Source organism: Heteronotia binoei, chromosome 2 (genome assembly GCF_032191835.1).
Source record: "Heteronotia binoei isolate CCM8104 ecotype False Entrance Well chromosome 2, APGP_CSIRO_Hbin_v1, whole genome shotgun sequence".
In the NCBI taxonomy this organism is placed as follows: domain Eukaryota; kingdom Metazoa; phylum Chordata; class Lepidosauria; order Squamata; family Gekkonidae; genus Heteronotia; species Heteronotia binoei.
The window spans coordinates 12,499,866-12,523,042 of NC_083224.1; the positions used below are offsets into that span (position 1 = coordinate 12,499,866).

At 48.8% G+C, this 23,177-nt stretch overlaps 1 protein-coding gene across 2 annotated transcripts in view; it reads right to left on the reverse strand.

Moving 5' to 3' along the window:
• Nucleotides 1–18,516, reverse strand: part of GMEB2 (glucocorticoid modulatory element binding protein 2) — a 35,945-nt gene extending 17,429 nt beyond the window's left edge. Inside the window, exons 1-6 of one of the 2 annotated variants that reach the window (XM_060230582.1) lie at nt 18,325–18,516; nt 15,514–15,608; nt 12,702–12,829; nt 6,992–7,095; nt 2,658–2,815; nt 132–203 (exon numbers count right to left, since the gene is read on the reverse strand). In XM_060230582.1, the coding sequence (XP_060086565.1) occupies nt 132–203; nt 2,658–2,815; nt 6,992–7,095; nt 12,702–12,829; nt 15,514–15,608; nt 18,325–18,455 (688 nt within the window). In that variant the 5' untranslated portion in view covers nt 18,456–18,516. Of the gene's footprint in view, nt 1–131; nt 204–2,657; nt 2,816–6,991; nt 7,096–12,701; nt 12,830–15,513; nt 15,615–18,324 lie in introns of those variants that run through there. The other variant, XM_060230583.1, reaches the window with a different exon arrangement.
• Between the last annotated feature and the right edge of the window lie 4,661 nt (nt 18,517–23,177).

Below are 23,177 nucleotides of genomic sequence, written 5' to 3' on the forward strand. Positions count from 1 at the left end.
GACTGAGCAGGTTAGCGGAGCCGTGGACAAACTGCTGTATACCAAAATTTTAAGCAGCTTATTACAGATGAGCATCTTGCCCTTAGAAGCCTGCTATCCTTAAGCCACAGGAAACCCTTAATGAAAGTTACCTCCGATACTGGTGGTCCAATCGGTGGAGTCCTCGCAAGTTTCTATGGTGATAGTGGCAGGCGATCCATTGACTGAGATTCAATCAAAACCCAAACAAACCAAAGTTACCACAGGTTTCACAGCAGAAGCCGTTCACATTACACCCTTGCGAGCTAAGCCAGCTCTTTTACAGCATGCCAGGGGTGGCCAAACTTGCTTAACGTAAGAGCCACGTAGAATAAGCGTCAGATGTTTGAGAGCCGCAAGACAGGAAATGTCAGATGTTTGAGGACCGCAAGACAGGAAGGAAAGAAGACAAATAAAACGGGGAGAGGGAGAGCAGAGAGAGAGGTGGAAAGAAAGCAACTTTGATTAGGGTTTGTAGAATCTTTCAGGCTCAAGTGCCGTGTTCTACTGGAGAAAGTTTTCCTTCCAGACGTTTCGTTCTCAGCTGCGGAGAACATCCTCAGTGGCATTGCAGCCAAAGCAGGCGCTCTGACCTTCTTGGCTGACCTCCTTGGCTGCAATGCACAGCAGCCAAGAAGGTCAGAGCGCCTGCTCCGGCTGCAACGCCACTGAGGATGTTCTCCGCAGCTGAGAACGAAACGTCTGGAAGGAAAACTTTCTCCAGTAGAGCACGGCACTTGAGCCCGAAAGATCCTACAAACCCTAATGATGTTACCAGCCGTGAAAACCTGAAATCTTTGATAAAGCAACTTTGACTTTAAATGTAATCTCCAAGCGACCAGCTGGTTGGAGAAGTAATGTAAAGAAACAAACACCTCCCACATGCCAGGCGGCGGAGGGTTTGAGAGCCACACAATATCTGTGAAAGAGCCACGGTTTGGCCGCCCTTGCTGCATACTGTAAACAGAGGCTCCCTGATTTCTACCGATCTGTTATGACCAATTCTGGGTGAAAAATTAGAATAATCATCTTCCCTTTTTCAAAACCGGCACCATTTATCTTCAAATCAGCGCTTCAAAATTCTTGAGTTATGCTTGTAAGGACATCTTTACACGATCAGTTATCAAGGAACAGGTATGGCCATATCATGGGGTTATCCCAGCTCGCCTTCACAATAATGAGGGCAGCATTCAGAGATTCTGCCAGTTGGCCCCGCAAATTTTACAGCGGTGGGAATTTAAGACTCCTCCTATATTTGAAAAACAGATTTTCCTGGGGTTTTTTTTTCCAAATCTCTTTTGTATTTATTATTTTTTCATTTATTTATGCACGTTTTGAAATTTTTTATGACAACATTTGCGATGGGCCTTTGACTCCAGAAAGCTCTTACCTGTCAAAATCTTGCTGGTTTCCAGCAGTGCTAACAGTTACCCTCCAAAACTGGGCATCTTGCCATTCCCAATCCAATGTTCTGCTTCCCTTGCGATAACAAATATTTGTTTCTCCTGCCCTCTGGAGTCTGAGGGACTACAGACAGGACACTGAGGGTGGAGCATGGGCGTGTGCTCAAACAACATTTCTTCTTAGCAGGGCTTTTTCTGTAGCAGAAACTCCTTTGCATATTAGGCTACACCCCCTTATGCAGCCAATCCTCCAAGAGCTTACAGGGCTCTGAATACAGGGCCTACTGTAAGCTTCAGGAGGATTGGCTACATTGGGGCAGTGTACCCTAATATGCAAAGAAGAAGAAGAAGACAGCAGATTTACACCCTGCCCTTCTCTCTCTGAATCAGAGACTCAGAGTGGTCTACAATCTCCTTTGTTTTTTTCCCCCACAACAGACACCCCGTGAGGTGGGTGGGGCTGAGAGCGCTCTCCCAGAAGCTGCCCTTTCAAGGGCAACTCCTGCGAGAGCTATGGCTGAGAAGAAGACAGCAGATTTATACCCCGCCCTTCTCTCTAAAGCAGAGACTCAGAGTAGTCTACAATCTCCTTTATTTTTTCCCCCACAACAGACACCCTGTGAGATGGGTGGGGCTGAGAGAGCTCTCCCAGAAGCTGCCCTTTCAAGGACAACTCCTGCGAGAGCTATGGCTGAGAAGAAGACAGCAGATTTATACCCCGCCCTTCTCTCTGAATCAGAGACTCAGAGTAGTCTACAATCTCCTTTATTTTTTTCCCCCACAACAGACACCCTGTGAGGTGGGTGGGGCTGAGAGAGCTCTCCCAGAAGCTGCCCTTTCAAGGACAACTTCTGCGAGAGCCATGGCTGAGAAGAAGAAGACTGCAGATTTATACCCCGCCCTTCTCTCTGAATCAGAGACTCAGAGTGGTTTACAATCTCCTTTATTTTTTCCCCCCATAACAGACACCCTGTGAGATGGGTGGGGCTGAGAGAGCTTTCCCAGAACTGCTTCCAGAACAGCTTCTGACAGAGTTATGACTGACCCTAAGTCAATCCAGCAGTTGCACGTGTAGGACTGGGGAATCAAACCCGGTTCTCCCAGATAAGAGTCCGCAAACTTAACCACTTCACCAAAGTGACACCAAAGGAGTTCCTGTTACAAATAAAAGCCCTGATTCTTAGGGAACCCAGAGCAGAATTTAATGCACAAGGCCTGGCTGATGGGTGTACATACCATCTGCAGAGGCGGGGGTGAGAGGGATGTACTCAGTTGAAGTCTGGCTGGTCAGAGAGACTCTGGCTCCTGTCAAATCTATTTTGGTGCTTCGACAGGTATTGGAGCACACCTTGGTGTGTTCGTAGAAGTCGAGCTCGCCTGAATCCATGATCTTTCTGGAGCGCACAGAGAAAACACAAAGCCACACATGGCAATGATTTCAACCAAAAAAATCCTGATGCCAAAACGTTTTATAATGATCGTCATCTCATACATTTTGACACAGCCTGTGCAGGGGACATTTTGAGTGAGTCCTCGTGTCTAGAATGAACACTGGTTGATAGGGGACATTGAAGATGAAGAAGATGATATTGGATTTATATCCCGCCCTCCACTCCGAAGAGTCTCAGAGCAGCTCACAATCTCCTCTCCCTTCCTCCCCCACAACAGACACCCTGTGAGGTAGATGAAGATATTGGATTTATATCCCATCCTCCACTCCGAAGAGTCTCAGAGCGGCTCACAATCTCCCTTCCCTTTCTCCCCCACAACAGACACCCTGTGAGGTAGATGAAGATATTGGATTTATATCCCGCCCTCCACTCCAAAGAGTCGCAGAGCGGCTCACAATCTCCTTTCCCTTCCTCCCCCACAACAGACACCCTGTGAGGTGGGTAGGGATAGAGAGGGCTCTCACAGCAGCTGCCCTTTCAAGGACAACCTCTGCCAGAGCTATGGCTAACCCAAGGCAATTCCAGCAGGTGCAAGCGGAGGAGCGGGGAATCAAACCCGGTTCTCCCAGATAAGAGTCCGCACACTTCACCACTACACCAAACTGGCTCTCAAAGGACATAGTCCTGCCTGTAAGCTTGACGTGAGACCCAGCTTCTTACTCATTTTATTTTTATTCAAAGCACTTTATATGCTGCCTTTCAACCCAATCAGGGCCCCCAAGGAGGCAAATATAAAACAAGTTATAACGTTTGAATGGTTAAAAATGCAATTTGAAATTAAAAAATAACGCAATTGAAAACACACAAAACAACACTAGAAGAAGGACCAGCAGCCATTATTGGGCGTATCAACAAAATACTCTCCGTTGACAAAACTATTTCTCAGTATAATGTATAAGGTCTTCAACAATTCTTAATAGCGTTACAGTTCAAAAATGCAGTTAGAAAACTATCCAGTGCACAACATAGCTTCTGTCCATCGATCGTAATTCTTTCTGAATCCAGTCCCGACGATAAAAAGAACCGGCCCAATTTCGTTTCGGATATGAGCTCTCCTTCCACATTCATAGGTTCAGTAGACTTGAAGTGCCGCAACAATTCCTGGCTGCCTCCGGTTTTTAAAAATATTTTTAAATTTTCTGTGGAACGCCACTGCCGATTCCTGTCCGTTAGCATAAGAGTTGGGACACAACTATTACGCTGACGGAAATTGGCAGTGGCGTTCCACAGAAAATTAAAATATATATATCAAAAAACAGAGGCGGCCAGGAATTGCTGCGGCACTTCAAGTCTACTGAACCTATGAATATGGAAGGAGAGCTCATATCCGAAATGAAATTGGACCAGTCTTGAACAAAAGAGAAGCCCTGTTGGATCAGGCCAATGGCCCCTCCAGTCCAACACTCTGTGTCACATAAGAACATAAGAGAAGCCCTGTTGGATCAGGCCAGTGGCCCCTCCAGTCCAACACTCTGTGTCACATAAGAACATAAGAGAAGCCCTGTTGGATCAGGCCAGTGGCCCCTCCAGTCCAACACTCTGTGTCACATAAGAACATAAGAGAAGCCCTGTTGGATCAGGCCAGTGGCCCCTCCAGTCCAACACTCTGTGTCACATAAGAACATAAGAGAAGCCCTGTTGGATCAGGCCAGTGGCCCCTCCAGTCCAACACTCTGTGTCACATAAGAACATAAGAGAAGCCCTGTTGGATCAGGCCAATGGCCCATCCAGTCCAACACTCTGTGTCACAGAAGAACATAAATAGAAGCCCTGTTGGATCAGGCCAATGGCCCATCCAGTCCAACACTCTGTGTCACAGAAGAACATAAGAGAAGCCATGTTGGATCAGGCCAGTGGCCCCTCCAGTCCAACACTCTGTGTCACATAAGAACATAAGAGAAGCCCTGTTGGATCAGGCCAATGGCCCATCCAGTCCAACACTCTGTGTCACAGAAGAACATAAGAGAAGCCATGTTGGATCAGGCCAGTGGCCCCTCCAGTCCAACACTCTGTGTCACATAAGAACATAAGAGAAGCCATGTTGGATCAGGCCAATGGCCCATCCAGTCCAGCACTCTGTGTCACATAAGAACATAAGAGAAGCCCTGTTGGATCAGGCCAGTGGCCCATCCAGTCCAACACTCTGTGTCACAGAAGAACATAAATAGAAGCCCTGTTGGATCAGGCCAATGGCCCATCCAGTCCAACACTCTGTGTCACAGAAGAACATAAGAGAAGCCATGTTGGATCAGGCCAGTGGCCCCTCCAGTCCAACACTCTGTGTCACAGAAGAACATAGGAGAAGCCATGTTGGATCAGGCCAATGGCCCATCCAGTCCAGCACTCTGTGTCACATAAGAACATAAGAGAAGCCCTGTTGGATCAGGCCAATGGCCCATCCAGTCCAACACTCTGTGTCACAGAAGAACATAAGAGAAGCCCTGTTGGATCAGGCCAGTGGCCCCTCCAGTCCAACACTCTGTGTCACAGAAGAACATAAGAGAAGCCATGTTGGATCAGGCCAATGGCCCATCCAGTCCAGCACTCTGTGTCACATAAGAACATAAGAGAAGCCCTGTTGGATCAGGCCAGTGGCCCCTCCAGTCCAACACTCTGTGTCACATTAGAACATAAGAGAAGCCATGTTGGATCAGGCCAATGGCCCATCCAGTCCAGCACTCTGTGTCACATAAGAACATAAGAGAAGCCCTGTTGGATCAGGCCAATGGCCCATCCAGTCCAACACTCTGTGTCACAGAAGAACATAAGAGAAGCCCTGTTGGATCAGGCCAATGGCCCATCCATTCCGACGCTCTGTGTCATATAAGAACATAAGAGAAGCCATGTTGGATCAGGCCAATGGCTCATCCAGTCCAACACTCTATGTCACAGAAGAACATAAGAGAAGCCCTGTTGGATCAGGCCAATGGCCCATCCATTCCGACACTCTGTGTCATATAAGAACATAAGAGAAGCCATGTTGGGTCAGGCCAATGGCTCATCCAGTCCAACACTCTGTGTCACATAAGAACATAAGAGAAGCCCTGTTGGATCAGGCCAATGGCCCATCCAGTCCAACACTCTGTGTCACACAGTGGCCAATATATGTGTGTGTGTATACACACACACATATATATAACATATACTGTGGCTAATAGCCACTGATGGACCTCTGCTCCATATTATCCAATCCCCTCTTAAAGCTGGCTATGCTTGTAGCCGCCACCACCTCCTGTGGCAGTGAATTCCACACGTTAATCACCCTTTGGGTTTGTCATCGGACTGGTTTATTGGACTGGATTCAGAAAGAATGATGATTTATGGTCAGTAGTGATGCTGTGCACTGGATGGTTTTCTAACTGCATTTTTGTACTGTAACACTGTTACGAATAGTTGAAGACTATATATATTATACTGAGAAATAGTTTTGTGAACAGAGAGAGTATTTTGTTGTTTTTCCCAGTTGTTGCACCTCAGTGGTCCCGCTGTCTGTTGACATGCTTGGGGATATGCTAAACAAAACGAGAAAGTCCTCAGCTGGAGAAAAGACACCAATTGAGGGAAAACAGAACAATATCCCTGGTGCCACGACTGAGAAGACCCTTTCTCAGGTAGCCACTCATCAAGCCTCAGATGGTAGGGGAAACTGAAGCAGGGCCTCCAAAGGCGACCGGAGTCAGGGGTGGAATTCTAGCAGGAGCTCCTTTGCGTAGCAGGCCACACCCCCTGATGTAGCCAAGCCTCCAAGAGCTTGGAATTCTAGCAGGAGTTCCTTTGCATATTAGACCACGCCTCCCTGATGTAGCCAATCCTCCAAGAGCTTACAAGGCTCTTTTTTGTAAGCTCTCGGAGGACTGGCTACATCAGGGGGTGTGTGGCCTAATATGCAAAGGGGCTCCTGCTAGAATTCCATTCCTAAGTGGAGTGAATGGGTAGGTTCAATGGGAGGAGGAGGTCCTTAGGGTATTCTGGTCCCAGGCTGCACAGGGTTTTAAGGGTCAATTCCAGCACCTTGGATTGAGCCTGGAAGCCAGTGTAGATGGAACAAAACTGGACTGATATAGTCCTCTACAGCCCTGAGATCCATTCCGACTCTGAATACGCAAACAAGCAGCTAACCTTAGCATAATCCCATTCATCCGGATCGCCCTCTTCCAGTCCTTCAGGGTGGATTTGCCAGCCAAATGCACAAATTCCTTGGGACTTATCAAGTGGTTGTTGTACTGGAGAGAAGAGACATGGAAATGCAAAACTACAGCACCAGCCGTACAACTCCTTTTCGAAGAACGTAAGAGAAGCCGTGCTGGATCAGGCCAACGGCCCATCCAGTCTGACGGTCTGGGTTCCACGGTGGCCAAAACCCAGGAGCCATCAGGAGGTTCACCAGCAGGGCCAGATCTCCAGAAGCCCTCCCGCTCTTGCCCAGTCCCCAAGAACCAAGAATACAGCATCGCTGTCCCAGACAGCATTCCATCTAGACCATGCCGCTAACAGCTGCTCATGGACCTCTGCTTGCTTCTGTTTTCTGGCCTTTGTCCCTTTCTCAGTGAACAGAGCAGGCCTCAGAAGCCTCTCTCGCCTGGCCCACATGACAAGATGTAGGAAACTGCAGCTGTCTGAACTGCAGCTTCACATGTAAAGACATCAGTGCAAATTAAGAAAAATTGAAAGAATTAGCTCTTCACTAAAAACATAAACACGATAGGTTGGTTTCTTATCTCACTGCACATGCTAATGTCATTTAATTCTTGCATTTGTACGTAAACCCTTTTTTATCATGCTAATCCACTGTTATCCACAGGTTTTACCAACTGCCTTAATCCAGTTTGAGCAACACTTACTGCTATGATTGAGAGGGGAGAGCCAGTTTGGTGTAGTGGTGAAGTGTGCGGACTCTTATCTGGGAGAACCGGGTTTGATTCCCCCCTCCTCCACTTGCACCTGCTGGAATGGCCTTGGGTCCGCCATAGCTCTGGCAGAGGTTGTCCTTGAAAGGGCAGCTGCTGGGAGAGCCCTCTCCAGCCCCACCCACCTCACAGGGTGTCTGTTGTGGGGGAGGAAGGGAAAGGAGATTGTGAGCCGCTCTGAGACTCTTCGGAGTGGAGGGCGGGATATAAATCCAATATCTTCATCTACCTCACAGGGTGTCTGTTATGGGGGAGGAAGGGAAAGGAGATTGTGAGCCGCTCTGAGACTCTTCAGAGTGGAGGGCGGGATATAAATCCAATATCTTCATCTACCTCACAGGGTGTCTGTTGTGGGGGAGGAAGGTAAAGGAGATTGTGAGCTGCTCTGAGACTCTTCAGAGTGGAGGGCGGGATATAAATCCAATATCTTCTTCTACCTCACAGGGTGTCTGTTGTGGGGGAGGAACGGAAAGGAGATTGTGAGCTGCTCTGAGACTCTTCGGAGTGGAAGGCGGGATATAAATCCAATATCTTCTTCTACCTCACAGGGTGTCTGTTGTGGGGGAGGAAGGGAAAGGAGATTGTGAGCTGCTCTGAGACTCTTCGGAGTGGAGGGCGGGATATAAATCCAATATCTTCATCTACCTCACAGGGTGTCTGTTGTGGGGGAGGAAGGTAAAGGAGATTGTGAGCCGCTCTGAGACTCTTCGGAGTGGAGGGCGGGATATAAATCCAATATCTTCATCTACCTCACAGGGTGTCTGTTGTGGGGGAGGAAGGGAAAGGAGATTGTGAGCTGCTCTGAGACTCTTCGGAGTGGAGGGCGGGATATAAATCCAATATCTTCATCTACCTCACAGGGTGTCTGTTGTGGGGGGGGGGAAGGTAAAGGAGATTGTGAGCCGCTCTGAGACTCTTCGGAGTGGAAGGCGGGATATAAATCCAATATCTTCTTCTACCTCACAGGGTGTCTGTTGTGGGGGAGGAAGGGAAAGGAGATTGTGAGCTGCTCTGAGACTCTTCGGAGTGGAGGGCGGGATATAAATCCAATATCTTCATCTACCTCACAGGGTGTCTGTTGTGGGGGAGGAAGGTAAAGGAGATTGTGAGCCGCTCTGAGACTCTTCGGAGTGGAGGGCGGGATATAAATCCAATATCTTCATCTACCTCACAGGGTGTCTGTTGTGGGGGAGGAAGGGAAAGGAGATTGTGAGCCGCTCTGAGAATCTTCGGAGTGGAGGGCGGGATATAAATCCAATATCTTCTTCTACCTCACAGGGTGTCTGTTGTGGGGGAGGAAGGGAAAGGAGATTGTGAGCTGCTCTGAGACTCTTCGGAGTGGAGGGCGGGATATAAATCCAATATCTTCATCTACCTCACAGGGTGTCTGTTGTGGGGGAGGAAGGGAAAGGAGATTGTGAGCTGCTCTGAGACTCTTCGGAGTGGAGGGCGGGATATAAATCCAATATCTTCATCTACCTCACAGGGTGTCTGTTGTGGGGGGGGGGGAAGGTAAAGGAGATTGTGAGCCGCTCTGAGACTCTTCGGAGTGGAGGGCAGGATATAAATCCAATATCTTCATCTACCTCACAGGGTGTCTGTTGCGGGGGAGGAAGGGAAAGGAGATTGTGAGCCGCTCTGAGACTCTTCGGAGTGGAGGGCGGGATATAAATCCAATATCTTCATCTACCTCACAGGGTGTCTGTTGTGGGGGAGGAAGGGAAAGGAGATTGTGAGCCGCTCTGAGACTCTTCGGAGTGGAGGGCGGGATATAAATCCAATATCTTCATCTACCTCACAGGGTGTCTGTTGCGGGGGAGGAAGGGAAAGGAGATTGTGAGCCGCTCTGAGACTCTTCAGAGTGGAGGGCGGGATATAAATCCAATATCTTCATCTACCTCACAGGGTGTCTGTTGTGGGGGAGGAAGGGAAAGGAGATTGTGAGCCGCTCTGAGACTCTTCGGAGTGGAGGGGGGATATAAATCCAATATCTTCATCTACCTCACAGGGTGTCTGTTGTGGGGGAGGAAGGGAAAGGAGATTGTGAGCCGCTCTGAGACTCTTCGGAGTGGAGGGCGGGATATAAATCCAATATCTTCATCTACCTCACAGGGTGTCTGTTGTGGGGGAGGAAGGGAAAGGAGATTGTGAGCCGCTCTGAGAATCTTCGGAGTGGAGGGCGGGATATAAATCCAATATCTTCTTCTACCTCACAGGGTGTCTGTTGTGGGGGAGGAAGGGAAAGGAGATTGTGAGCTGCTCTGAGACTCTTCGGAGTGGAGGGCGGGATATAAATCCAATATCTTCATCTACCTCACAGGGTGTCTGTTGTGGGGGAGGAAGGTAAAGGAGATTGTGAGCCGCTCTGAGACTCTTCGGAGTGGAGGGCGGGATATAAATCCAATATCTTCATCTACCTCACAGGGTGTCTGTTGTGGGGGAGGAAGGGAAAGGAGATTGTGAGCTGCTCTGAGACTCTTCGGAGTGGAGGGCGGGATATAAATCCAATATCTTCATCTACCTCACAGGGTGTCTGTTGTGGGGGGGGGGGAAGGTAAAGGAGATTGTGAGCCGCTCTGAGACTCTTCGGAGTGGAGGGCGGGATATAAATCCAATATCTTCATCTACCTCACAGGGTGTCTGTTGTAGGGGGGAGGAAGGGAAAGGAGATTGTGAGCCGCTCTGAGACTCTTCGGAGTGGAGGGCGGGATATAAATCCAATATCTTCATCTACCTCACAGGGTGTCTGTTGTGGGGGAGGAAGGGAAAGGAGATTGTGAGCCGCTCTGAGACTCTTCAGAGTGGAGGGCGGGATATAAATCCAATATCTTCATCTACCTCACAGGGTGTCTGTTGTGGGGGAGGAAGGGAAAGGAGATTGTGTGCCGCTCTGAGACTCTTCGGAGTGGAGGGCAGGATATAAATCCAATGTCTTCATCTACCTCACAGGGTGTCTGTTGTGGGGGAGGAAGGGAAAGGAGATTGTGAGCCGCTCTGAGACTCTTCGGAGTGGAGGGCGGGATATAAATCCAATATCTTCATCTACCTCACAGGGTGTCTGTTGTGGGGGAGGAAGGGAAAGGAGATTGTGAGCCGCTCTGAGACTCTTCAGAGTGGAGGGCGGGATATAAATCCAATATCTTCATCTACCTCACAGGGTGTCTGTTGTGGGGGAGGAAGGGAAAGGAGATTGTGAGCCGCTCTGAGACTCTTCGGAGTGGAGGGCGGGATATAAATCCAATATCTTCTTCTACCTCACAGGGTGTCTGTTGTGGGGGAGGAAGGGAAAGGAGATTGTGAGCTGCTCTGAGACTCTTCGGAGTGGAGGGCGGGATATAAATCCAATATCTTCATCTACCTCACAGGGTGTCTGTTGTGGGGGAGGAAGGTAAAGGAGATTGTGAGCCGCTCTGAGACTCTTCGGAGTGGAGGGCGGGATATAAATCCAATATCTTCATCTACCTCACAGGGTGTCTGTTGTGGGGGGGGGGGGAAGGTGTAGGAGATTGTGAGCCGCTCTGAGACTCTTCGGAGTGGAGGGCGGGATATAAATCCAATATCTTCATCTACCTCACAGGGTGTCTGTTGTAGGGGGGAGGAAGGGAAAGGAGATTGTGAGCCGCTCTGAGACTCTTCGGAGTGGAGGGCGGGATATAAATCCAATATCTTCATCTACCTCACAGGGTGTCTGTTGTGGGGGAGGAAGGGAAAGGAGATTGTGAGCCGCTCTGAGACTCTTCGGAGTGGAGGGCGGGATATAAATCCAATATCTTCATCTACCTCACAGGGTGTCTGTTGTGGGGGAGGAAGGGAAAGGAGATTGTGAGCCGCTCTGAGACTCTTCAGAGTGGAGGGCGGGATATAAATCCAATATCTTCATCTACCTCACAGGGTGTCTGTTGTGGGGGAGGAAGGGAAAGGAGATTGTGAGCCGCTCTGAGACTCTTCGGAGTGGAGGGCGGGATATAAATCCAATATCTTCATCTACCTCACAGGGTGTCTGTTGTGGGGGAGGAAGGGAAAGGAGATTGTGAACCGCTCTGAGACTCTTCAGAGTGGAGGGCGGGATATAAATCCAATATCATCTTATTATTATTATTATTACTTACGCAACTTGACTCTAATTGGCCCTTCCTGCCAACACCCTCCCCACCCTCTAGCTAAACTTAATGATGGGTGACCTCTGTTTCCACGAATCTGAAGAAGTGTGCATGCGCACAAAAGCTTATACCCAGAATAATTTGTTGGTTTGAAGGTGCCACTGGACTCAAACTTTGTTCTGCAATAGGCTTCATTTCAAGTTATCATGAAAGCCATGTTGGGCTTCTTTGGAAGAAGGTGGGATAAAATGAAACAAGCAGTCAAATACAGTTTCTGGGGTGGGGGTGGGGAAACTACATTGGTCTGAATCCAAAGACTTGAGTTCATTAGCATCTTGAAGGCCTTCAAAGTTTCCAGGGTACATAAGTTTTCAAGAATCAAAGCTCCCCATCAAAGGACAATGAAGGCTAATAGCCACTGATAGACTTCTCCTCCATGAATCTATCTAATCCCTTTTGAAAGCTCTTTTTTCCCTTGCAGCCTCAGACAAACGTGGGAAGAAGAAGATGATGATATTGGATTTATATTCCGCCCTCCACTCCGAATCTCAGAGCGGCTCACAACCTCCTTTATCTTCTTCCCCCACAACAGACACCCTGTGGGGGCTGAGAGAGGTCTCCCAGAAATTGCCCTTTCAAGGACAACTTCTACGAGAGCTAAGGCTGACCTAAGGCCATTCCAGCAGCTGCAAGTGGAGGAGTGGGGAATCAAACCCGGTTCTCCCAGATAAAGAGTCCGCACGCTTAACAACTACACCAAACTGGCTCTCCAAGATACAAAGACCTCTCCGTAGGAATCTGTATTTTCTGCAGCCTGCTCACCTGGACGCATTTCACATTGATGCCGGGACAGACAAACTTCCGCCATATCAGGTTGGCTTTGCTGTCTCCACAGGTGATGGGGTAAACAATCTCCGCTTCCACGCACTCGTCTCCTTCGGCCATCTTCACTTCAGGGAGAGGGATCAAAAACGTTATTTCCGTGGGTTAGTGACTATCACAGGAAGATATTTTAGAATGAAGTTTTTAAAAGCCAGGAATCTGGGGGGGGGGGGGGGGGGAGGGACCAACAGCACCGAGGCGGATAACAATTCTTCCTCCTGTTTTTAATACTGAGCTTCCAACTAGGGTTGCCAAGTCCAATTCAAGAAATGTCTGGGGACTTTGGGGGTGGAGCCAGGAGACATTAGGGGTGGAGCCAAGATCAAGGCTGTGACAAACATAATTGAACTCCAAAGGGAGTTCTGGCCATCACGTTTAAAGGGAAGGCACACCTTTTCAATGCCTTCCTTCCGTAGGAAATAGTGAAGGATAGGGGCACCTTCTTTTGGGGCTCATAGAATTGGACCCCCAGGTCCAATTGTTTTGAAACTTGGGGGGTATTTTGGGGAGAGGCACTAGACGCTGAACTGAAAATTTGGTGCCTCTACCTCAAAAAACAGCCCCCCCAGATACCCGCGGATCAATTCTCCATTATTTTCTATGGGAATAAATCTCCATAGGGAATAATAGAGTTCCCAGCAGACATTTCCCACCCCTCCCCCCGCTTTCTGATGACCCTGAAGCGGGGGGAGGGCCTCCATACCGGGGGATCCCCTGCCCCCCTACCTGGGGATTGGCAACCCTACTTCCAACTGAGTAAATTACTTGCATAAAAGACATTCATTATTATGCTATTCCTTAAGTTCTGCTCACGACCTGAGTTCGATCCCAGCAGAAGCTGGGTTCAGGTAGCCAGCTCAAGGTTGATTCAGCCTACCATTCTTCTGAGGTTGGTAAAATGAGCATCCAGCTTGCTGAGGGAGGAAGCGTAGATGACTGGGGAAGGCAATGGCAAACCACCCCGTAAAAAGTCTGCCGTGAAAATGTTGTGAAAGCAACGTCACCCCAGAGTCGGAAAACGACTGGTCTTGCACAGGGGACTGCCTTTATGTTTATAGTGTGAGGGTATATAGCAGGGGTGGCCAAACTTGCTTAACGTAAGAGCCATGCAGAATAAATGTCAGATATTTGAGAGTCACAAGACATAATGTCAGGTGTTTGAGAGCCACAAGGCAGGAAAGAAGGAGGGAGAGAGGTGGAAAGAAAGCTACTTTAAGTTTAAATGCGTTCTCCAAGCCACCAGCTGGATTGGCTTAGAAAAGTGATTTAAACAGAAAAATGCCCTCTCCAAGCTGGCCAAAGGGGCAGTGGTGGCTTCAAGAGCCACACAAAATGTAACATTCTACGTAGTAACCTTACATATCTGTCTGTTTTAGGATGCTTACAATTTAGACCTCAGTGCGTGAAATTGAAGCTTATGCTGAACTCGACATCCCGTCCATTGATGGGATTACGGTAACAAGCAAGATGTTCCTGGAGCTGGATTGGCTTAGAAAAGGGATTTAAACAGAGAAATGCCCTCTCCAAGCTGGCCAACGGGGCAGTGGGGGCAAGTCCTGTAGTGAGTGCCTCACGGTTTGTTTCAGAAAAAAACAAATCAACAACTGCGTAAAAAACACATAACATATATAAAGTCTCTCTTATTTGTCTCTGTTTGTTTACATTAATACCACATACACGATATACAAAAATATCTCACAAAGGATCCACAAAACTTCAAATGTCCAGAGGTTACTCAGAACTTCACACCTCTTGTTCAGTTCTGCGGGGTAGCCAAATTCCATACAAACCCAAATCCCAACCGTGATGTTCCCTTTACGCGCCCGTCAACCTGGATCGCGTTTCGCATTAAAAAGCTTCCTCGAAGAGCCAATCTGCCGAATTTCTCTTTTGGACGTTAACGAAGGCCACTTAGCCTAATTTTCAATAGGCCGCTAGCTAGAACTGAACAAGGGGTGTGAAGGACTGAGGATCTTCTGGACATCTGAAGTTATGTGGATCCTTTCCCTTTGTGAGATCTTTTTGTATACTGTGTATTTGGTAGCACTGTAAACAGAGACAAATGAGAGAGACTTTACATACATACTTTACATACACACAAAAAAACCCCCCAAATTGACAACTGTGCACAAGGCAGGAAAGGAGGAGGGAGAGAGGTGGAAAGAAAGCTACTTTAAGTTTAAATGCGTTCTCCAAGCCACCAGCTGGATTGGCTTAGAAAAGTGATTTAAACAGAGAAATGCCCTCTCCAAGCTGGCCAAAGGGGCGGTGGGGGCTTCAAGAGCCGCACAAAATGTAGCATTCTACATAGTATTATATTATTGTGTGTTTTGTGTACAGTTGTCGATTTGTGTTTTTTCCCCCTGTTCTATACTGTGTTGCCACTTTACTGAGGTGTCGCCGTTTATTTCAGCAGGTCACACAGAAGATAAGCTTGGGCAGATGCTGCCAGACGGCACTGTCCAAATGTTAAATCCTTCTGCGGAATTTAGCGCTAAACCTCACCTTGTGCTCTGGTCATCTTACACTTTGCATTATCAAAACCTTTATTTCTCGTGGGGAATGACGGTTCTGCAGCCGACACCAGGGAAGGAGATGGAGACACAACCTCGTGCGTGCCTGTAGTCCACAGCTGGGCAATCAAGTCACCAATATAGCACTCTCTGCCCCGCCCCCCCGCCGATAACACTACATACTGATGCTATTGACTCGAATACAAACAAGGCAAGCCAGCACCCATCATTTCACCTACCTAAAAGGGCTTCTTTCAGATGCGTGGAAGCTGTAAAGGCGGCAGCGGCTGCAGCAGCTGCATTTTCTGACTCTAAGGTCTCTTCATTTAAATCGCTGTTGGTAAAAGGGGGGGGGGGGAGAGTATAAGCAAAAATAAATAAATAAATGAACAAACAACTCTTCATTTTACAGAGCAAATCAAAGTAATTAACATGTGGAATTCACTGTCGTAGGAAACTGCAGCAGCGACAAAGAAGAAGATATTGGATTTATATCCCGCCCTCCACTCTGAAGAGTCTCAGAGCGGCTCACAACCTCCTTTCCGTTCCTCCCCCACAACAGACACCCTGTGAGGTAGGTGGGGCTGGAGAGGGCTCTCACAGCAGCTGCCCTTTCAAGGACAACCTCTGCCAGAGCTATGGCTGACCCAAGGCCATGCCAGCAGGTGCAAGTGGAGGAGTGGGGAATCAAACCCGGTTCTCCCAGATAAGATTCACACACTTAACCACTACACCAAACTGGCTCTCCCAACCTTACATATCTGCTTTACAAGCATTCAAGAAGGGATTAGATAAGCGCAGGGACAAAGGACCATCAGTGGCTATGAGCCGCAAGGTATAGATCCGGGGTGTCAAACTTATTTATGATGAGAGCCGGATCTAACCTAAATGAGACCTGGTTGGGCTGGGCCATGTGTGTACCTATTTAAGATTAGGTAGCAGAGATATGAACTTTTTAAAGGACATAGACAAAGACACTAAAGATAATTTTTAAAAAAACCCTTAAAATAAAACATACTTAAAACGTTAGAAATTGTTGGTCTTAAAGGTGCTTTTTTGTATTTCTCCCATGGGATCCAGGAACTGGGCAAAGGAAGCTCTGGCTCTTTCCCTCCATCCCCAGGGGACCAGGAGGGGGAGGAGCCTCAGCCAATGGAGAAAATAGAGGTTTTGCTCTGTAGCTCCTGTGCGATTGAGCATGCCTTGCAAAACAAGCTGAGATGCAGAAGGAAGCAAGAGAGAGAAAGAAGGAAGCAGACAAGAGCCACTTGCTGGGGGGGCCTGATGGGAGCCCTCCGGGGACCTGATTCGCCCCCCGGGTCACATGTTTGACACCCCTGTATAAGCTAAGTAGGATCAGCCCTGGTTAATACATGGATGGAAAGAAAAGGTCCACTGTGCAAGCACCAGTTGTTTCTGACTCTGGGGCGACGTTGCTTTCACGTTTTCACGGCAGACTTTTTACGGCGTGGTTTGCCATTGCCTTCCCCAGTCATCTACACTTTCCCCCCCAGCAAGCTAGGTACTCATTTTACCGACCTCGGAAGGATAAAAGGCTGAGTCAACCTCGAGCCGGCTACCTGAAAACCCAGCTTCCACCGGGGATCAAACTCAGATTGTGAGCAGAGCTTAGGACTGCAGTACTGCAGCTTTAACGCTCTGCGCCACGGGGCTCTTAATACATGGATGAGAGACCTTTAAAAAATGTATATCTCTGCTATCTAATCTTAAATAGGTACACACATGGCCTGGCCCAACAGGGTCTCATTTATATCAGATCCAGCCCTCATAACAATTGAGTTTGACACCCCCCGGTTTATGAGATCTGACAAAATCAGGCTAGCCTGGGCCATCCAGATCATGAGACAATCCCTCTGCCCTTAGGCCAAGGTCCAGATCAGGAGCATCAAACATGTGGCCCAAGGGCTGGATCAGGCCCTCACAGGGCTCCTTTTAGGTCGGCAAGCAACTCACTGTCCTCTGCTTTCTTTGCTCTCTCTAGCTTCCTTCTGCATCACAGCTTGCTTGGCCAGGCATGCTCAATTGCACAAGAGCTACAGTGCAAAGCCTCTGTTTTCTCCACTGGCTGACAATGGCATAAGAAGCAATTTATGTACAAAAGCTCGCAATGCCCAGCCATTTCATGTTTTCCTCTGGGTCATAGGCTCAAAGCATTGACCATGAGATTTCTGTAACGAATGTCAATAAATCAAAAGCAGGATTGCAATTTACAGACTTGAGCAGCATACTCAAGACTGCCACAGCACAGACATTGTCTCCAGATTTTGATGTACTAATAGAGAGCAAGAGGTATCAGTTATCAGACACTGTTAAATAAACAGATCCCAGTAGGCAGCCATGTTGGTCTGAAGCAATAGAACAAAACAGAACGAAGACCAACTAAGTTTTATTCAGAATGTATGCTTTCGTATGCTCTTAAGCAGACTCCATCAGACAAAATGGGAATGGCAAGCAGAAATTCTTAAAGTAAGTGGGCAGTGAGTTGGTATATAGAATCATGGGGCTGTTTTTAGCAGATTAAAAGAATCACAAATAGGGATCGAACAAACACAGATCCCTATTGGTGATTCTTTAAATCTGCTAAAAACATTCCCATGATTCTATGTACCAACTCACTGCCCACTTACATTAAGAATTTCTGCTTGCCATTCCCATTTTGTCTGATGGAGTCTGCTTAAGACCCTACGAAAGCTTGCATTCTGAATAAAACTTAGTTGGTCTTAAAGGTGCAATTGTCTGCTGCTTTGTTAAATAAGCAATTATTGCAAGAGTGGTAATCTTCTAATTGCATGGCAGAGCTACTGAGGCAAGCCTCTCTTCCGCCTGTTGGCTGAGGCTCAACAAGCCAGTACAGTGGATTAGGCTGAGTGTGCGTGTTCGTCTGTGTCCTTTATAAAGTTTATACCTCCGCTGCCTGGAATTACATTTTAGGACACACACGGCCCAGACGGACAAGGTCTCATTTATGTCAGATCCGCCCCTCATAACAAACGAGTTCAACATTTGTGGTCTAGATACTGTTTACCTACCTGTGCTGGGAAAGATTGGTGGTGACCAGCACCGTTTTCACCTCTTCCACACCGCTGCCATCCACCATGTTGTCCGGGGTCGTTACCACCACCACCTCCTCCATATGAACGCTCACGTCTGGGGTCGCCATGGCGAGGAAGGGAAGAGTGGCAAAAAAAAACCACAGGGGGAGAGGCCTCTTCTGGAACCTCTGTCCTGTTTCAAAACAAAGATTCCAAGTCACTTTGCTGCAGCTGAACGGCAGAACGTTCCATTTCCTGCACCTGAATGTAACAGAGTTCGGGAACTCTTTTTTTGCATATAAAATGATACTGTGGCTTCAGCACAACTGGTTTCACAACACCAAGGCCCAGCCGTCCACCGTTAACTCGACTGCTGCTTCCAGAGGACACTGCCAACCACAGAGAGGAGCCCAAATCAGCACAGCCCTTTCGCCATGCTCATTCAGTTTCGCTCTGTTGTCATAGTTTTGTGCTGGGTTCAGGGCTGGCGCACGGGAGTAGGTGGGATAGGCAGCCGCTTGGGCATGCCACCAGGTGCCCCCTTATTCCCCTTCCCTGGCTGGAAGGCGGCTCGGCCGCCACGCTCTTTGGTGTGAGAGCCAGTTTGGTGTAGTGGTTAAATGTGTGGACTCTTATCTGGGAGAACCGGGTTTGATTCCCCACTCCTCCCCTTGCAGCTGCTGGAATGGCCTTGGGTCAGCCATAGCTCCAGCAGAGGTTGTCCTTGAAAGGGCAGCTGCTGGGAAAGCCCTCTCCAGCCCCACCCACCTCAAAGGGTGACTGTTGTGGGGGGAGAAGATACAGGAGATTGTAAGCCACTCTGAGTCTCTGATTCAAAGAGAAGGGCGGGGTAAAAAACTGCAATTCTTCTTCTTCTTGGAGACTTCCTTAGAAGCCTCTGAAGAGTGCGGTTTTTTAGCGCCGCCCGGCAGCTTTCAAGCAGAAAGTGGCCGCTGCGCTCTTTGGAGGGTTCCTTGGAAGCCTCCGAATAGCGTGGTTTTTCAGTGGCGCCCAGCTGCTTTCGGGGTGAACGCGACCGAGCAGCGCCTTCCCATGAGGGTGCCGCTCAGCCGCTTTCAACCCGAAAGTAGCTGGGTACCACTGAAAAACCACACTATTTGGAGGCTTCCATGGAAGCCCCAAAAAGAAGAAGAAGAAGATGATATTGGATTTATATCCCACCCTCCACTCTGAAGAGTCTCAGAGTGGCTCACAATCTCCTTTCCCTTCATCCCCCACAACAGACACCCTGTGAGGTGGGTGGGGCTGAGAGAGCTCTCCCAGCAGCTGGTCTTTCAAGGACAGAGAGCAGACTACAATCTCCTTTCCTTTCCTCCCCCACAACAGACACCCTGTGAGGTGGGTGGGGCTGAGCGGGCTCTCCCAGCAGTTGCCCCTTCAAGGACAGAGAGCGGCCTACAATCTCCTTTCCCTTCCTCCCCCAAAACAGACACCCTGCGAGGTGGGTGGGGCTGAGAGGGCAGCCCAGGAGAGCCCCAGGCAAGCGAGATCTGCTTGGGCTGGCTGGATCTCTAGCCAGCCCAAGCAGGCCTCGCTCACCCGGGGCCCTCCTTTCTTGTATCCATCTACCCATCTATCTATCTATGAGCCCCATGGTGCAGAGTAGTAAAGCTGCAGTACTACAGTCTGAGCTCCCTGCTCACGACCTGAGTTTGATCTCGGCGGAAGCTGGGTTCAGGTAGCCTGCTCCAGGTTGACTCAGCCTTCCATCCTTTGCCACACCCCCAGCAGCCCTCATTAATCTCTGGAGAAGCCCATGCCACCCTTTCTCCACTTCTTGTGTGATTTTGGGTGGTGGGTGGCTTGCTGGCCTTTTGCCAGGCCACCAAGGAGAGCGAAGCCTGCTTGGGCTGGGTTGCTTTTGGCTGGGGTGGTGGTGGCATATGCTTATGAGCTCCACCACCTATTTTTCTACAAAACGACCCCTGGATTTCACTTATAAAACTGAATCTTCTTCAGTATGCCGGCTTACTGTCCTGCTGTCAATAGAATAGTCATTATGTCAAAGCTGGTTGTTCTGAGAGCCTGAAGTGAATCTTTTTCTCTGCCAGATAGAACTCAAGAAAATGGAGCAGGGGTTATACTCAGTGTTCTGCATAAACCTGTGCGTGTGAGCTGCCACTCATTAACACAGGAAGCCCCGCTCAGCAGCGATCTGCCCATTTTCGTTTTAAGATCACAGCAGTTCTATTCTGCCCGGGATGTGAACTGCTCCGCTCAGTAGGGGGGAAAAGATCAGAGGGAACGGTGGTTATACTATAGCTTTGAAGACGCCCTGAGCAAGGAACGAAGGGGCAGGAAGCAAAAAAGAAAAAGCTTGCGTTAATGGAAGGCAAGGAGCTGCAAAGCCAGTGCAGGCAATAAAAGGGGAACACAGGAGGAGGAACACGGAGTAGGTTGTCGTCTTCCCACAGCACAAGTTATTTCAGTGTTACTGAAGAAACTTCACATAGGATTGCACTCCAGTACTCTATATCAGCGTTTCCCATTTGCAGGGTCACGATCCAGTACCGGGCTACAGAAGCCTCATACCGGGTCGCTAGGGGTGGCCCAAAAGCTCCCATCCCCTCCCCTCTCTATTTATCTTTGGCGCTGCATGCACGCAGTTTCTGTATCCCTCTCTGATCGTCTTCTGTCCAGACCATGGGGAAGGAATAATAATAATAATAATAATAATAATAATAACAACAACAACAACAACAACTTTATTTTTATATCCCGCCCTCCCCCGCCGAGGCGGGCTCAGGGCGGCTAACAGACATGGAGATCCCATGATTCATATAAACAATTTTAAATATATCAATTGCATAATAAATTATTTAGAATAGATAAAAGGTATAAAATGGGTGCTAAAATACTGTAATCATAATATCCACAAGATGGCTAGATGTCCACACGTCAGATTAATCGGGTTCTATCTCGAAAGCGAGCTGGAAAAGAAATGTTTTGCAAGCCCTGCGGAATTGGTTCAGGTCCCGCAGGGCTCGCACCATCTCTGGAAGGTGGTTCCACCAACGAGGGGCCATCACTGAGAAGGCCTGCTCCCTAGTAGCCTTCAACCTAGCATCTCTTGGCCCAGGGATTGTTAGTAAGTTCTGAGAGCTAGATCTCAGTGCTCTCTGGGGCACATATGGGGAGAGGCGGTCCCTTAGGTAGGCAGGTCCTCGGCCATATAGGGCTTTAAAGGTAATAACCAGCACTTTATAGCGAACACGGTACACAACCGGCAGCCAATGCAGATCCCGCAGCCCAGGCCGCGCAGGTTCCCACCGTGGTAGTCCCTCCAGCAGCCTGGCCGCCACGCTCTGGACTACCTGAAGTCTCCGTGTTCGGTATAAGGGCAGCCCCATGTAGAGGGCATTGCCCATGTAGAGGGAACCAGGCCATGGGGTGGGGGGCAAGTTTGGGAAACCCTGCTCTATATTTTTATGCTGCCTCTTCAGAGCCCTACTCGAGGAGGAGACTGGATTTATATCTCGCCCTTAACTCAAGAGTCTCAGAGCGGCTTACAATCTCCTTTCCCTTCCTTTCCCCACAGCAGACACCCTGTGAAATAGGTGGGGCTGAGAGAGCTCTGAGAGAACTTGGGACTGACCCAAGGTCACCAGCAGCTGCATGTGGAAGAGTAGGGGTAGCTGACGTAAGAGCTCTCTCAGCCCCACCTACCTCACAGGGTGTTTGTTTTGTGTGTGGGGGGGGGAAGGTAAAGGAGATTGTGACTGCTGTGAGATTCAGAGTACACGGTAGGATATAAATCCAATAACATCATCATCTTCTTCAGAAAACTCATCCCCTACCACAAATTTTGATAGCCTTTAAGGCGATACATAACAGTCACTTTGCATTTAATTTGTACCCAAAAGACATCAGATAATGTGCGATGCTGCAGATAAAGCTAAGGCAAGAAACAATGGGATCCATTCCTTCATGACCAACACCAAACGATGTGCTTTAGCATCATGGGGGCAGATGGGGGGACTACTATGTGCTATCTGGAGTTCGCAATTAGTGATCATTTCGCACAGATGAAGAATAGGGCTGTGGCACACATAAGACAGAACATATCCTTAACTACTATAGAGTCTTGTGCCATCTCTGAAGCTGCCTTATATTAAATCAGACTACTGGCCCATCATAAGAACACCAGAAGAGCTCTGCTGAATGAGGCCAGTGGTCCATCTAGTCCAGCGTCCTGTCTCACACATTGTCCAACCAGCTCCTCTGGAGGGCCAACAACAGGGCAGAGAGGCCAGGACCTTCATAAGAACATAAGAAGAGCCCTGCTGGATCAGACCAGGGGTCCATCTAGTCCAGCATTCTGCCTCACAGAGTGGCCAGCCAGTTCCTCTGGAGGGCCAACAACAGAGCAGAGAGGCTGAGGCCTTCATAAGAACATGAGAAGAGCCCTGCTGGATCAGACCAGGGTCCATCTAGTCCAGCATTCTGCCTCACAGAGTGGCCAGCCAGTTCCTCTGGAGGGCCAACAACAGAGCAGAGAGGCTGAGGCCTTCATAAGAATATGAGAAGAGCCCTGCTGGATCAGACCAGGGTCCATCTAGTCCAGCCTCTTGTCTCACACAGTGGCCAACCAGTTCCTCTGGAGAGCCAACCACAGGGCAGAGAGGCCGAGGCCTTCATGAGAACATCAGAAGAGCCCTGCTGGATCAGACCAGTGAGGGTCCATCTAGTCCAGCCTCCTGCCTCACACAGTGGCCAACCAGTTCCTCTGGAGGGCCAACAACAGGGCATAGAGGCCGAGGTCTTCATAAGAACATCAGAAGAGCCCTGCTGGATCAGACCAGTGAGGGTCCATCTAGTCCAGCCTCCTG